At 47.5% G+C, this 16,226-nt stretch overlaps 1 protein-coding gene across 4 annotated transcripts in view; it reads left to right on the top strand.

Annotated features, from left to right (window-relative positions):
- Positions 1-16,226, top strand: part of FERMT2 (FERM domain containing kindlin 2) — a 59,731-nt gene that overhangs the window by 13,930 nt on the left and 29,575 nt on the right. For all 4 annotated transcript variants that reach the window (XM_064511842.1, XM_064511841.1, XM_064511840.1 and 1 more), the window contains exon 2: positions 8,481-8,714. In XM_064511842.1, coding sequence (XP_064367912.1) covers positions 8,481-8,714 — 234 coding nt within the window. The remainder of the gene's footprint in view (positions 1-8,480; positions 8,715-16,226) is intronic.

The raw sequence follows: 16,226 nt of genomic DNA, 5'->3' as shown, positions 1-16,226 counted from the left end.
CCAAAGTGAAGCTAATGAAAAGGACACTTTTTTCTGTGTTTTAGCAAAATCTTATTGGCAGAACGCAGCTAATAATTTTTTGGAGGCAAAAACGCATCGAACAGCTGCGTTCTGAGCCACGCGTTCATGTGCTGGTGGCCCTCCGTAGGGCTTCTCCTCCCTTTTTTTCGTTGCTTTTGAACAGTTATCTGTGGCTAAGTTGCCTGCTTGACGTCAGAGTTTTGTCCTGCGGGAAGCTGCAGCCAGCTGTGAACCGTGCGTGTCCTCTGGCACAGCAGGCAAAGGGGGGGGGGTCTTCTGCGTCCAGCCTGAAAACCCACTAGGTCACGCTCGGAGCAGTCGTAAAACTTGCAACAATGCTGCTTTTTGTTTGTTTGCTTATTTTTTTTCCTTTAACAAGTCGAGCTGTATTTATACATGCTTAAATTTAAATTCCATCACCAGTCCACGCTGTCCTTGACGCGAGTGCGTCGGTGCGTTCAGGTGATACTTGTTCCTTGCCTACCCGAAAACAAATGGGACAAACTGGTAGCGGTGATGGTTGCCCGTGGTGGTAGAGACGGGAGAATTTAAGGTCCTGCTTTACCACTTTGCATTTGCCACTGGGTAAAAGCCCTTTCACCGGCAATTGCTGCAGGGTGGCTGGTGTAAAACACGTTGCTCAAAGCCTGTGTCCGGCGTGGGCTGTCAAATACGTATGGGTCTGTCTTGTGGTTATAACTCTTCTAAGTCTTATTAATACCAAGAGCATCATATTGTCATGGCTACAGCTTTATTAGAGCAGTCTGATAATAGTGTTCATAGGATATTTTTCCCCCCATGTTTTAAAGTGCAGTTTTCCAGGTGGCATAACCAGGAGGTGGAAGGACTTTATCCATCACCCACCCTTACTTTTGCTCTGCAATTAAAATTGCAGTTGGGAGCGGAGGGGAATGCAGTGCTTGACATACCCCAAAACATTAGAGACCGTGTTAATAAATAGGCTGTGCCCTGGGGCAGTGACCGTGTGACCCAGCAAAAAAAGTCAGAACTTGTGTTTGGCCCAAGATAAATCAAAACAGCCCAGTTCTTAAACTTTTTTTTTTTCCCCGTGGGCTTGATTGTCCGAGAAGGAGTGGTTTTGGCATGTTCGGAGGAATCTGGGTTTACAGAGGTCGGCGAGAGCAGCAAAGCCGTGGTGCCACTTAACGCTCCAGAGGGAACGATGGGCACGGCAGCGTGTGGCCCACCGCGTCCCATCCTGGTGCCTGGACCTTAGCTGGGGGCAAGGAATAATTCAGTCGAGCAGAAGGGGTAAGGTGAAAACTGCTGTGAGAAAGCTGGGAGCGATAACACCTCCTTAGAGCTAAATGAACACTTTATCTAGCTATTTCCCAGCTTGCTTTTCCTTTATTTTTGACTGAATTGTGTAAGCCAAAAATGAGTCTGCTCGCCTTGCAGACTTGGCGTCCATGGGGCCAGCCTTACAGCGTACACGTACCTGTGTTAGCAGATCCCATCGCTGCACTAATCGGACCTTTAAAAAGCAAGAAACATGCTTGCAGCCTTCAAGAGCAAACCACGTAGGTCTGGATCCATGCCACCAGAATATACAAACCGAGCCCTTCGTTACAGCCCGCAGGTCGGGGGAAGAAACCCAGCGGTATTTAGCAGTTGCCTCAATAGTTTCTGGGAAGTAAATAATGTTGATGACCAGGAGAGCCAGGCACTGTCCATGAGAGGACCTTCAGTAGCGTTTTTGGCTGTTAAATGCTTATTTTTGATCTTCCTCAGCATCTCTGTCCTCCTCAATGTGCTGTATTGCCCACTTTTTAGTAGTGGACAATATTCTCTGGGGGGTTTTTAAGTGATGTGAAGACACATTTCTTGTTACAGCCTTCAAACCTTATTGACACAGTATTGTTGACAGTACATGGAAGGAAAACCTACCAAAGCAACTGCAAAACGTTATATAGGGTGCTTCCCCGCCCCGTGTTTACTTCTGCTCTTAAAATTACTCTGCCTTTCAAGTTTTTAGGTATTTCTGCCTGGCGTCCAGCGCGGGGTGGCCATCTCGCACGTCACGAATGGGCAGGAGGCTGCAAAGCTCGAGGGTCAAGGGGATGGGCGCATCTCTTCCTAGCAAGCCCGTCCTCCTGCCTCCTCCCCAGGCTCGCAGCGGGACTCCCCAGCTCTCCTTTACTGCTGTAGGTCTGTTTTCTTTGGAGGAGCTTTTCTTCCCCCGCAGACGTCCCAGCAGGGGCACGTTGCCAGCCCACACCTAGCTTCTTGCATAGAACCACTCCATCGGGCTTGCAAGTGCTCGATTAATGCGTTATCAAAAGGTATTTGAGCTTCAAGGTACTTTAATCTCCCAAATGCCTCTCGAGCTGTCTGCTGGCCGGGGTGCACGCGCGTGGGAGGAGGTGGAGGTGCTGGCCCTGCCCGTTCGCCTCTGCTCGGGAGTGCAGAACAGGCGCTTTTGGGTGACCCCGAGTCTCCCCGGGACGAACCGGGCATCTTGCGGTGGTGTCACTGATGGGAACATCTTCATGTTAATGTGAGGAGGCAACATGAAAAATCTTGGGGGGGGTCTGTCAGCAAACCCATGCCTGTGCCTGTAAGGAGGGCTTTGGGATCCCCTTCTGCCCCATCACCCCATCGCATCCCAGTGGCATTACTGGGATGGGACATGGGATGTACTCTGGGAAAAACTGGTTTTGGCGGGAGGCAGGTCTGTGGAACGGGGAGGGATGGGAAGGTTGGGGAGGCCCCATCCCTGCAGACTGCCTTAAGCCAACTGTGACACCTTTTTGGGACCTTGAAGGTGTTTTGTTTTAGTGCTGCCCCTCTGTGGTCCTCTCTCTCCTTGAGATTGCACACCCTTGTGTGTATCTTCTTCAATAAAATGTTTATTGCACATTAATTTAAAAGAAGAAAAAAGGCAATTCATCTTTTTTTATTATTTCCATCCATACAAAAATGGTGAATGAATTTCAATCCACTCTGCATCAAACTCCTTGAAAAGCTTGAAAGTCTTCTCTCAGTAGGTTAGAGGGAGCAAATACTTGGGTTGTGATTTGGTTCCTTGCACCACATTTTATATACATATAAAAATATTTTTCATATTGTTTATATATAATGTTTTACATGTCATGTATGTATGGATCTTTTTGAGCTATCGTATGGGTAGTATGAAGGAATTTGTTACCTCAACCTCCTCGGTGTGACTAGACTAGGAATAATCTCCTTTATGGGGCACCTGGTACACGCTCACCACTGGGGAGAAATCGGAACCGGGGTGGGGTGTTGTGTTCTGCTTCTACGGAAGAATAAATAGTGATGGATAGGGTTTGGTTTTGTTGTGTTTTGTGCTGGAGGATGATGGCCCTCTTGTATTGCTCTTCTGGGAGGACTGAAGAGTTGAATCCGTTGCTCTAAAAATCATCTCATATAATTAAAAAGCTAAAAGGAAGCCTCTGCTTCGCCTACAACCACCGCCCCTCCTAAGTGTCTTTGCAGGCTTGAGAGTGCAAGGTGGGGGATATTGGAAGGAAGATGGGTTTAGCTGCAGGTCTTTTTTTCCATCTCACATCCCTAAAAAAATAAAAACTGAACGAATCTGGTAGTGTGCAAAACAGCCTTGCTGAAGTTTTCTACGTACTCAGGCATCAGTAGGAACTTTTCTTTAATAATTTGCTTCAAATGTTATGGTGATGAAGACATTTGCAGACTCTTTGCAGTACTATGGGTTTAATCGGGCCGTTCAGAGGAACGGGATCTGGGGTTACCGAGCAGAAACATCCCCCAGGGGTGGAGATCACAGCTGCTGCAGTTTCCCGTTATCCGAATCCAAATACCGGTGTAGCAGAGCTCAGCTGGGTGCCAGACGGTGAGCTCCGGAGAAGAAAACCAGGTTTTTATTTTCTGCGCAGATGAAGGTCAGACCTTGGTCCTTTTGTCCTGAGCAGTGTGCAGAGAGGATGGCCCATCTACAGTAAGGGATATCCCAAAATAACAGGGAAAATACATTGTTTATGTAACGCCAGAGCCTTGTATACTATTGCTAGTAAGTCCTAAGCTTGCAGAGAGTCTGCCAAGTAACACTGCTGCCTCTGTAGAAGGGGATTTAAATATCTTCTGTAGAAGTGGAGCAGAAAAGGGCCTTTTAAAACACACACTGCCGCTTGCTAAGGCTCAGAAAAACAGGGCAGATTGGCACACAACGTATTTGGAGCACTGGGCTCCTGGGATAAACAGGCAATCAGGCAAGGAGCCGGCTGCAATCCGTGTGCACGGAGCTGCTTTAGTCTTGTTGTTCCCTAACAGCAAAAGCACGTTTTGCTTTCAAAAAAAAATTTTTTTTAAGCCTGCCACTAGTGGAACAATAAAATGTGACTCTTATGGTAGAAATATGTTGTTTGTTTTTACAAGAACAACTGGAAGCTGACGTTTGTAAGCCTGCTAGCATCCCATCTGAGTATGATCCTTGATGATTTTGCACTTAAGGCACTTAACGAAATTCAGCAGAATTCAGTGCTTAAATGGTAATTGTGTACGTGTGTGTGTCTATCTGCACAACAGTGATCCAAGAATTAAAATACACTTAGCATTGCATCTCCGTTAAGGTACATGTTCTGCTGCATGAATTCTACCTATGAAATTAGCAGTAGCTTTGAGACTAAAAAAATTACAGCTCTAACTATGATGGACACCCTGGTATGATGCAACTGTGGCAAGGCGCCAGCATGAATTGAAAACTATGACAATTTAAGGTTAAACACACCGGTCCTTCACCCTTTATCATGTCACGTTCTGTCCTCGTGGAGATCTCTGCAGCTGTCCAGGCAACTTAAATGCCGCTTGCGTTCGAAGGACTGTCTGAACGAGTCTGCGTTTCAAGGTGAACAGCGAGACAGGCCAAAATTTGCTGTGTGTTTTTGCTGTGTAAAATATCCCCGGTGTCTCCTGTGGTGTATCTGCCTCTCAGGAGGCAGATGAAAAAATTCTTTCTTTTTTTGCCCCAAAAAACTGGGCCTGGGTCCGTCTCATTTGCACAACACGCTTCCCGCGCACGGCGGCACGAGGTGGAGGGTGAGGCAGAGCCCCCGCGTTGGGCGGTTTCGCTTCGCAGACGTGGGGCTGCTCAGCGCCGCCGGGAAGGTGGAGGAAGCAAGGACCAGAGATTATTTTTAATGCCGGAAAGGAAACGTCGTGCTTCCCTTTCCGCGCCTCCCGCCCCCAGTCACGTGCAGTTCGTTTCCAGGGACCCTTCCATGCTGTCCTTTTTCCAAAACCACCATGGGGGGAAGATGCCTCCCGCCTTTTTTTTTCTTTTTTCCTTTTTAATTCCCCCGCTGGGAATGCCCGAAGCCTTGGCAGCGCTGGGAAGGAGCGGGTGCATGCACTCAGGTTCTCCCACTGTGCCATAGCCAGGATTTGGCCTGATCTATACAAAGGGATGGGGTGGTTTTACCATCTCTGACCGCACCTAACAAATCTGTTCCTTGTACCATTTGCCTTTCTTGAGATGCTAATAAACCCTTGCTGACTTTAACCACTTCTAGTTCTTTGCATAATGCAGTTGCCATAAGGCTAAGTGCGCTTAATTGCTGGAAATAGCACCTAATGGCTGAGCAGCCGAGCGAAAGCAGCACTTAACAGTTAAGAAGGGCTTCTGGATCTGCAAATGTGTCTGCTGAGATTTGTGGCTGTGATTTTGGATCTTCAGTAACCTTTTGAAGTCAAGGTCTGTGATCTTGAAAATGCAGATGTTTTTTGAATGCTTGGAGACTTACCCCGGTTCTCAGTTTGCTTTCAATAAGCACTAAATGGTCAGTCTTGTTATTGACAGTAGTGAGAAGAAAGTGTGAACGGATGGATCCAAAAAGAAAAGAAAAAGGCCTCCAACCCCAACAAATCAGTAACCAGCAAATTGGGACCCTGGTGAATGTTTCTAAACCTTTGACCAGATTTAACCAGGAGTTTGAAATACCGTATGCAGAACCGGATTTAAAAGATTGCTCTTTAAGTCATGGCTTGTGACTCTTGCCTTACAAAGCACTAGATGTTCATGGTCAATACGTTATCATTAAACTAACCGTGCAGGTCAGCTGCTAAACGGGTACCAAGCTCTTAGACCTGCCCTGTGGGGTGGTCGCACGCCTTTGCCTCCCTTGGCATCGCCAGCATCTCACTGCTCAATTCGCGGTGTAGGTTGCTCTCAAAGACAACGCTGCACATACCCGTACCGGGGCCTGAAAGGTTAATCTGCAGCCTAAACCCAAATCCACTTCTGTTCCCTTGAAGTTATGTAAGCGTTAGTGCTTCAAAATGCCCCCCCCCAACAAGCTTCCAGTGCCAACTTGTTAAGCTTTCGGTAGGGCAGAAGTTGGACTTCATTACCAAAGTCCGTTGTAATGATTTCTCGGATTTTTTTAAGAGTAGCCAAGGCTTGTGCAAGTTTGCATGCTTTTCTATATTTGGTTTTGTTTAATTTGATTGTACAAAGTTGTTGAAAAGTCCAGCTGACTTGTACTTTCTGGCTGCGCTGTTATGCTGTTTTACGAGAAGTTTAAGGAAACTGCCTCTGCTTTAAGTTGTGTCAAATTTTCTCAGGAATCCTGAGGTGAAGATACCATATTGAGAGAGGCACCAAAAAAGTTCATTTGTCACGTTGTTCTCCTCCTGGCTGAGGTCAGAGATGGGCTTGTGGGGACAGTCTTTCTGATACCTGTCCCCAAGTGCGTTGCTCAGGATCTGGAGCTGCAAACTGAATTAATATAATGCCGATGTTTTAACCCAAGAAATGCCTTGCTCTCAAGTATGTGAATGAGGAGCATTGCTCATTTAGAGCTTCTCTTTTATTACAGAAGTTAAAATAATCTTAGTACAAACTCCAGGAGCTCCAAATTTACTGATAAACATGTCGTTTCTAATATCTAGTGCAGGAGTGTCCATGTATCTCTTCATACAGCTTTTGAGGATCTCATGTGTTTGCCTAGATGACTTTATGCAGAAACATTTGGGTTTTCATTTGAGATAACAACTAGCTGTCTGTACTGTTGTCGCAGTTGATGCTGACACTCATCCTAATGTTTTTGGAGATGGAGAGCTTAGACATCTTTGCAAAATCCAGCGGCAGAGCCTGGATCAAATTTTAGGGCTGCTCATCCCCTCCCTCCTCCTTCCCTTTCTCTCCTCCCTTCTCCCAGGGGTGTTGATGGGGCAGATGTCAACAGGGAGCTTGCAGGGCTGCTGATGAACCTTTCCATATGGGAAGATGTACTTCTTTAGGTGGCACCTCGCACGTGGCCACCTTCAACATCAAGTTACGGCCTCCATAGGTTGGGAAGAGGCATCTTTCTGCAGCATGGGAGGCCTGCAGAGCTATTTCCCATCTTCCTTAGGGGAGAAGTAATGGGCTGTCACGTTGTAAGATGGGCTGCAGGAATCGCAGAGGGCTGCAGGGAGAGCGCCGCGCGGCAGCTGGAAGGATTCGTGTTGCTTGGAAGGGCAAAAACAGTGCACAGCTGCCGTCTTTCCGAGTTACCTCCATGCTTTTAAGACTGGATGCAACTTTCAGAGAGCCCATGGTTGCATCAGTGGTAGGAGGAGTTACTTGTGATTACTGGGTTTCATGCTGCTGTTCTTTCTCCTTCCCCAGATGATTTCAGGAAGTAACTTTTAGTCGTGTTTGGAAAATTTCCAGTTTTGCTAGTGGAAACTGAAAGACCTGGAGAAAATGCAGTGTCTTTGTTTTATTCTTCTTGCAAGGCAGGGGACTGGATGCACCTCTGGGTGGTACAGATGTCCTGCGTCATTGTGGGGATGTGGAGAAATAAGAGCTGATAGCAAGCCTGAAAAGCTGTGCAGGATCCCTCTGGGATAAGGTATAGGTTGTTAATGAGTCCCCCGGGATCCAGTCCGAGCTTCGCTGCTGCCCGGCTAAGCCATCCATGGAGGAGTCAGTTCTCATCATTATTCCTCTTGGTTTTCTTCCTCTTCTTTCTGCTGTCCGGAGGGTTTCTGAATTAATGCTGTGGGAGTGTGTAGGGAACCCATTCACCGACCGGGACCCCGTGGTGCTAAACTCTGCGTGAACAGGTAGCAGAAAGAGCCTCCTTTGTGCCGGGGCACTCGCGATGCGAGTCGGCGATCAGAGCGCGCAGGCGCCTAAGGGAGCAATGAGGCAGTGCCAACCGGCTTGAAAAGCACTGGTGGCAGTAAATAGGGCTGAAACGATTTAGACTGAAAGCTCTTTTGGGCAGCGACTCTTTCTCAACTCTGTTTGTACAGCAGTTAGCAAAATGGGGCACTTATCTCCGAGGTGGCTTCTAGATGCGATTGAATACAAGCCATTATTTGTGTCTGAAACTGGCTGACTGCGTTCTAGGTCGATAGTCACTATCAATTAACACATTTAAACTTCTACTTTTATGTCCTTTGAAGCTTAATTCTGGTCCCACTCTTTAACTTTTAAAATGGCCTCTTTGTTCTAGATGTCAAGAAAGACTGGTCGGATCATGCGCTATGGTGGGAAAAGAAGAAAACTTGGCTCCTTAAAACTCACTGGACGTTGGACAAATACGGTATACAGGCTGATGCCAAGCTCCAGTTCACGCCTCAGCACAAGCTACTTCGTCTTCAGCTTCCAAACATGAAATACGTGAAGGTGAAAGTCAACTTCTCTGACAGAGTCTTCAAAGCAGTTTCTGACATCTGCAAAACTTTCAGTAAGTATTAAATGCCTAAAACGGCTTTCATCTGAATTCCAGCCAGATTGGTGGCAGCTGGTTTTTGAGATTGCCAAACACACCACACAGGTTGAAAGGTCAGTGGTTGACCTGTCTTGGCATGCATACTTCTCTAAGAAACCACTAAGTTGCTGGTATCACCCAGCTTCAGATACTGAACATCTGATGGTCACCTGGGAATCGAGCAACCTGGGTGTCCACTCTTTTTGCTCTTCAGATGTAGTCTTGTATATGTAAATGCTTACATAACAGGACCTGACATACCACAGACAGGACTGATTAAGAAATATGTTATCTGTAATTAATTCTTTTTCATTGCAAGGCTGTTCTTGGTTTTGTGTTAGATAAGGCAGTAGCAGCCTTGCTTTATGTTGAAATTATTGGTGTTGGGTCATAATTTTTCTGCAAATTTATGCACTAGATGAAAAACAAACCCTGAAATAGGATATCTGCCAGATTTATGGGTTCTTTTCTAGTGGGAAATCATTAGAGATTAAGTGATGATACTTCACTATAAAACTGTCTGGTGGAGGGAAATGACTGATTCTCTCTTTCCTCCCCAACTCCTCTTTACACTGCTTTCCCTTTTTAAGAAAAAGCCCCAGAAGAGAGGGTGGATCATTCACTACTGGATACACAGGGCTTGTCCTGGGGCACTGGTTTTGTGCCTTTTTTTCTTTTTTTAACTGATCTTCACATATTCTTGTCCCAGAAGCCCATGCTTCTTTCTCACCCCCCCTAAATCTGCGACGTAGATTGAATCTGATAATTTGCTCAGAACTAAACACAAGAAGTGGCTATTTATAGATGCTCGGCATGGGCTCCGTACCTGTGTCCTGTGGTCATTGCTTCCCGGTTCCTCCTGCCTCGTCGAGGGCAGCCCTGTTTTCCTTCGCTCAAGGGCAGCCGCGGTTCCGAAAGGAAATAGCCATCAGAGCGCTGTCTTCCTACCCGGAGTCTGCAATTTGAGCTTTGTCGTAGTAGATCTATTTCTGCTCTCAAAAAGCAGATACGGTTACTCTTGGCTGACCCATTTATTTCATTAGGCAGGAAGTGCTCAGCTATAAGCGAACTGTTACGACATGGCCTCCAATACGTTTGTGGTTGACTTTGTGTATACAGCTGATTAAGAATCTCGATAAGATTCTTATTTTGCTGCGTTTTTTGTTTTCTTGTTTTTTTATAAATATTAGAAGATTTCTACTCAAAACAGAAAAGGCTTAGCCAGGGTTATTTCAGAGGCTATTTTTGCTTCCCCCGTCTCCCCTGCCTTCCATTACAATTTTTAATACCTTGCTAGACAGAGAAGGCATGAGTGCCTGCTTGGTTGCTAATGAATCTTTATGGCAGTGAGTCACGTCAGGAAATTCTGATACAGTTAATCACGTAACAGGAGATCTTTCACTGATGGTGCAGAACCTTAAATGGGCCTAAAACAGTTATTTATTTAACTCTAGGGCTTTCGGTATATTTATGAACAAACTGGCAAAATAATGATGATATTTAAAGAGATGATATGGGAAAAATCTGTTCATCCAGATAACTCAGCTGTGATAAGAGCTCTTTGCAGCAGGCAGAAGTGACACATCCATTGAGGGTGTTTCTGGTTTTTCTCCCATGACATCTGAAGTATTGGAATAAATGTCTCTGATTATGGTGAAGGAGTGAAAGCAGGGTTTCAGTGGAAATGCCGTTCACCCCTCAGTGACTCTTATGAGCCTGAGCTGTTAATGATGGATGGAAACTACAGGGCTGAATACAGTGATTAAATGTTGTTTAGCCCTTGTCTTTGTGTTTACTGGAAGCCAGATGTTCAGCAGATCTAGGGGAAAATGACCACATTCAGCATCAACTTGAGGGAGAAGGGGGTAGAGAGAATTTCAGATGAAGATGAGAGGTTGAAGCTAGCTGATCCATCCTCACGCCAAGCCCAGTGGGAAGCTGTTCCCAGGTCCACGGAGATACTTGAACACCTATGCAAGGGAGTGGGGCTGCCAGGCCGTGTTTTGGTTCATGAAAACTTGCTTGCAAGGATTTGAGTGCTGGTGGCAGCCGAATGCTACCAGCTCTTCTCTCCGTGTCTGCCTTGTACAGGCTTCAATGCAGGCTTCTTCCACGTGCGACCTATTTGGGGCAAACATGAAACCACTGCATGCAAATCCCGGTCACTGACTGTCCGTTCTTCCTGTTTATGTGACCTTGCTGGTGGGCTGTGGTTTGGATGTGTCCTTAAACTCAGGATCCGCATGCTGAGTGCCAGACCCCCACGAAGGCCAGAAGTGATTACGGAGGCACAAATCTGATCTTGCAGAACTCCCTCCTGGTCCCAGAGACCACACGCGTCTCAGGCAAGAGGGGGCTGTTGGGTTTTGTCGTGCAAAACCAGCCCGGGGATATCATGCTGCATTCGTGCAGGGCAGATTTTCCCAACCTGCTTGTTCCCCCCCCCGGTCAGTGTTAATGCTGCCCCTTTCAAATGTGACATTTGTCTCCGTTACCTGTTTCCTGCCCTCCTGCAGCGTGTGCGCACAGGTTGGCTGCAGAGAGCATTCATACGCTACGATGAGCTTGCTGATTGCCTCCCCAAGGTAAACTGAGTAGATATTTCAAGGTAAAAGGAGAAAGAGGTAATGCCCCTGGTCTAACAGCATAGCTCTTTTTCTCTCCTGCTTTAAGAAATCAAGGCAATGATGGTCCAGTGTCATCTGAACCAGTGTCCAGGAGACAGAATTGTGTTTTCGAACTGCTTCATGTTTTGGCTATCACTGTTTGCTGTCCTTGCCCCCAGAGCTTTTAATTACACAGTTCAGTAATTCTTACATATGGCATGACTAATGAGCAGTTGTAAGTATTACCTTGTCTTGCTGGAACGCCAGCAGCTTACATTTACGAAATACTTTATATGCAAGCAGGATCACACTTGGGTAGATTATTTGGGGTTGTGTCCTTTTTTATGTTCTCTTTAACTTGTAGGATCTGTCAAGCTTCAAAGTTGCACACCGAAAAGCTTGGGAATTCCTAGAAGATTGCTCATACAGCCTTTGCCTCCACCGTGCAAATGCCTTCCGGCATGGTGTATAATCACATAGTTAGCAACTATTTTTCCCCTCCCTCCCACGCAACGTAATCTCCAGTCCCATGTGTGGGACAGAGTAGGTCTTGTGGTGGAGGAGGAGGATGGTCTATGGGATGCTTTCTTCATCATTTGTCAGGGTTGAAAGTTTATGATAGTCTGCTGGAAAACAAGGTGGAAAGCATGGTCCAGGCCAGCAGAATGACGCTGTAGGCACCAGGTCCTGCTGCTGCCTCTGCCATGGAGGTTGCGTGTTGTGCTAGTAAAATCATTCTTTGCAAACTGAGAATGGCTACTAATTGTAGGATTTTTTGCAGCCCATGGGAAGCTGCTTTCATGAAGGCTGAAAACTGTGTGATAGCTGCTGCCTGTGCTCTCCCATTGCTCCACACAATTAAAGCCCACAATGGAATAGCGTTAGTTCAGCGAGGATGCTCCGCTGGGGCTGTTCTTGAGCAGGGTGTCCTGGGGAAAGCTATTTCTTCTGTCAAGGTGTGATAAATCCGATGCCATGGCACCAAACAGAGGTTTTGCAGCGGTTTTGGTTCTGCAATTTCTGTTTCTTAAAACTGTAAAATCAGGGAGCAGTGGGGAAGAAAGAAGGCTGCTGTCTCCAAGGTAGTCATCTTATGCAGCCTAAAGAAGGGCTGGGAGCTGACTGTGGACATTTTTCACTCAATGTAAAAAAGCTAGTGATTAACAACAGTGTTCAGAAATCTTACTGTGCTGCTGCAGTGTCCTGTCTTGTGGGTTTCAGCCTATACTGAGGCTTCTGCCCAGTGTGACTTGGTCTTTCCGTACGCAAATGTGATAAGGCGCAGCGCTTGAAACTTGAATCTAGGACTGGATTAACTGCAAAACACGAATTGGTGTTAAAGCAATAGCAAATGACGAATGCTATTTAAACTAAATAAAATCTTGTAGGAAGAAAATCGCAAGCCAGTACATCTTCTGATGGGCCTGCAAGGCTGAAAGAGGGCAATTCTGCCCCTGAATTACGTCCCTTTTGGACTGGCTAGCAAGGCGGGTACTGCTGAGCCGGGTTTTCCGTGATGCACCGCCGCCGCAGCCGACAGCACAATTACACCAATACGACCGGGCTCGTGTTGCCGCGGGTTGGGATCTGGCGCAGGGATGCGCGTGGTTGCCGTGCAGTGAGTGTAATAAAGCAGGAGCGGCCGGTCCTGCGTTGCAGGAGTCTGCTTCCTACTACGACCCTTACAACTAAGCACCTGTGGGCTACTGACGTTGTACCATAAATGCATGGTGACTTTTGAATCTCTCTTAATTAAAATGATGGCATTATTGTAATTGAAGCCTGGATGGCTTCCATCTATGATAGTACTGTAGCTAACGCTGTCACCTCCCAGAGTACAGCAGAATCAGACGTGATTGTTGCAATATTTGGTTTCTTTTTAAAGAAACACCTAGTTTCTGCCCCTTTGCCTGGTAAAATAATTCCAAATAGTAGGTGCTGTCACGGGCTGGGTTAGGGCTTTCCTGGGGACAACCCAGAGATGGGTGTGGGAGGTCGGGCCGCCTTGCTGGCGGCTCGCGCATCCCTCAGTTCTGGAGGTCGCGTGAAGCTGGAAGAAGCAATCTTCTTCCCCAGCGGCAGACTGCAGCCCCTCAATTCCCACAGCAACCGGCCCAAAGAGCTAGGGGCACAGATTTATTGCATCTGCGGTGGGAGTAGAGCAGAGAGGCCACTGCAGCGGGATGAGAGAGAGCAGAAGGCAGATGGAGCAAACACTGCAGGACAGGGCAGGAGAAGACAACTGCAACAGCGTCTCGGCAATACTGCCCTGTCCCGTTTTTCCCTGCGGAGCCCTAAAATGGAACTGTGTCGTCGCAGGATCAAGACGACATGGGATAAAAGGTTCTGCGTTTGCCTCTGGCTCCTGTTGCTGAAGGTTCGTTTTGGAAGCGCGCCCGCGGAGCAGCTGGCTGGCAAGCAGCTGAGCGCTGAGAGGCCAGCTTTGATCTTCAATTAAAGACCACAGAAAGAGAAAGTAAAACTTCACTTTTTTTTTTCTTTTTTTGTCCTTTTCCTCCCTGTGGCACTGCCTGTCAGAATAGCAAGCTGCTGGTTAGGATTTCTGATATTCTCTGCCTGATGCAGAGACTGCCGGCGATTCAGCTTCGCAAGCCTGACTGTGTGCAGTAGTGCAGGGAAGAGCGGGATGGGCGCTTGTAGGGATCTCGGTGCTCCTCACAAGTCTCCCATGTGTCCCCCTCTTGTCATGATCCTACTTGGAAGACTTTTTTACTCGGCAAACAGCCCATAAAATATGCAAACACAATTTGAGATGGCTACAAAACCACACGTCTTATCAGTATGGGTGGGAATATCTCCGTTGGAAAGTGAGATTATTGAACATATGAGCTGTGGCTGTATTGCACAGAATTGAATGTGGAATTGGTGCTGAGCAAGTAATACCCAGCCAGCTTATGTTCAGAGCTCCGGCTAAGTGACAGTCCTACGTAACCATGAACAGAAAAAATCCTCTTTTCATGTATAATAGCTTCATTTGATTATGGGGCAGCGGAAGCCTTGCGTCTTCTCATGCTCTTCAGTTGCTTCCTTGCAGACTCCCGTTGCTGCTGCTGCTGTCGGTAGTTTTTTTCCATGTGCCCTGGGAGCAATAATAGATTCAAGGGAGGATACGCTGCTGCTGTGTGGGCATGTGAGAGAGGAAAAGCAAACAGTGAGCCGCAAGTATGAAGGTTTTTTCCCATGCCTCTGCATTTCCTGCCCTGAGCAATGCTGCTTCTGAGCCTGACTTCTGCTAGCAGGAAAAGAGCATATGCCTTGGAGAGCTGTGGGATGAGGGAAAATTGTTCTAACAGAGTGAAAACCTGCATCCTTCACGTGTTCTTCCAGCTGTGAAGATTCCTTCAGCCTGAGTAGGAGATACGGAGATTTGCACTAGCACTGGTGGAAATTGTGAATGCCGGGAGGAGGATGCGCTGTCTGAGCTAGAAGCATGTTTCTCTTTCTGGGAGGAATGGATGCTTTGTATTGGTCTCCTAAAAATGTTCTTCTTCCCTCCCTTTTCCCTCTTGAGGGTCTGCAAGACTTGAAATTCCTGACAGGTCTTTTTCCCAAAGTAAGACACGAGGTTCATAAGGCATCTTACCCAGTTCCTGCCTCCTGATCCTCATAGGGCTTAATGTGAATTATCACCTGTTTTGGAAAATAAAGTCCATGGAGCATCTTGTGCGGAGCAACAACAACAGTGGCCGTGCCCCCATCCCACCTCGGACCGGTCCCCAGCCCTCCGGGAACGTTGCACTCTGGATGTGAGGAAGAGGGATGGTGCTGGGAAACAAAGAGCCCTCTTCCACCATGGAAAACGGTCCAGGGAACCTTCTGGGGGCAGAGGAAGGAGGGAAGGGCTGCAGCGAGCCCCTAGCAAATGCAATGAGCGGCGAGTGAGTCACACAAGCGTGACATGTGCCTTTCCCCGTCCCCTCGCCTCTCCCTGCCCTAAAATAACACGCTGCCCTAGACTATGTGACTAATGGAAAGGCGACAGCTAAGCTCGCTTGCTTCTGCCTCCAGCCACTAAACGCAACCCGATACTGGGCGACACTGGCATTTGGGAGCTCGGTGATGCAAGCCGGGCTGGAGCGAAGCGGCACCGTCGAGCAGTCTAGACGCTGAATATGACCTACCTTTTTTTTCTTTTTTTTTTTTTAATAACTGGTCGCTCTTCCAGTACAGAATGTCCTCTGACTTCTAAAGTATTTGTAATATTTCCACGCCTTCAGCTGCCAAAAAAGTTCTATAAAAAGCTGCTATTTTTACAAAACTGAGACCCTTTGGTACTCCTAGCAGTGGACACGCAGCGTTCCCAGGGCTTTGACGGGTTTGCAAGCATGCAGAGTAGCAGCCCACGGAGAGCCGGTTTTAGCTGAATTTGCATCCAGAAAAGCTGTCACTTCCGACTTGGAGCAGTGCTCGGGATGGAGAGGTGGTGCCGTGCCGGGGTGGCGGGCGTTGCGGCCCGCCTGCTGCAAACCCTCGCCGTGCCTCTCCGCCTCAGCTGCCCACTCTTGTCACTCCAGTGTCTTCCAACCCTGGCTTAATCCGTGCCTTTTTTAAAGACCTGCCAAAGCCACTAACTAATCCTCGGCTGTCTGCTAGGGGGTGGCTCCTGCTCCAGAGCCCTTCCGCGAGCAGCCTCGTGTCCTGATAGAAGTAAACGTAACCCCGTTGCAAACCGGGAGGGCAGCGCTGGCCCCAACCATCCTCTGCCATGTGCGGTGGTTGCTCACGCTATCTGTCTACCTGCCTCTTACCACGTGGAGCTATAAATATTCCTTTAGATGCCTCCTCCCTAGAAAATGCCTTTAACCTCCTGTCTCAACCTCGGACGAAGCAGCGTTTCCCCTGAAACGTCAGGGACCTCATA

Source organism: Dromaius novaehollandiae, chromosome 5, assembly GCF_036370855.1.
Source record: "Dromaius novaehollandiae isolate bDroNov1 chromosome 5, bDroNov1.hap1, whole genome shotgun sequence".
Classification (NCBI taxonomy): Eukaryota; Metazoa; Chordata; class Aves; order Casuariiformes; family Dromaiidae; genus Dromaius; species Dromaius novaehollandiae.
Note: the sequence above shows the minus strand (reverse complement) of the source record. Positions and strands in the feature narration are given on the sequence as shown.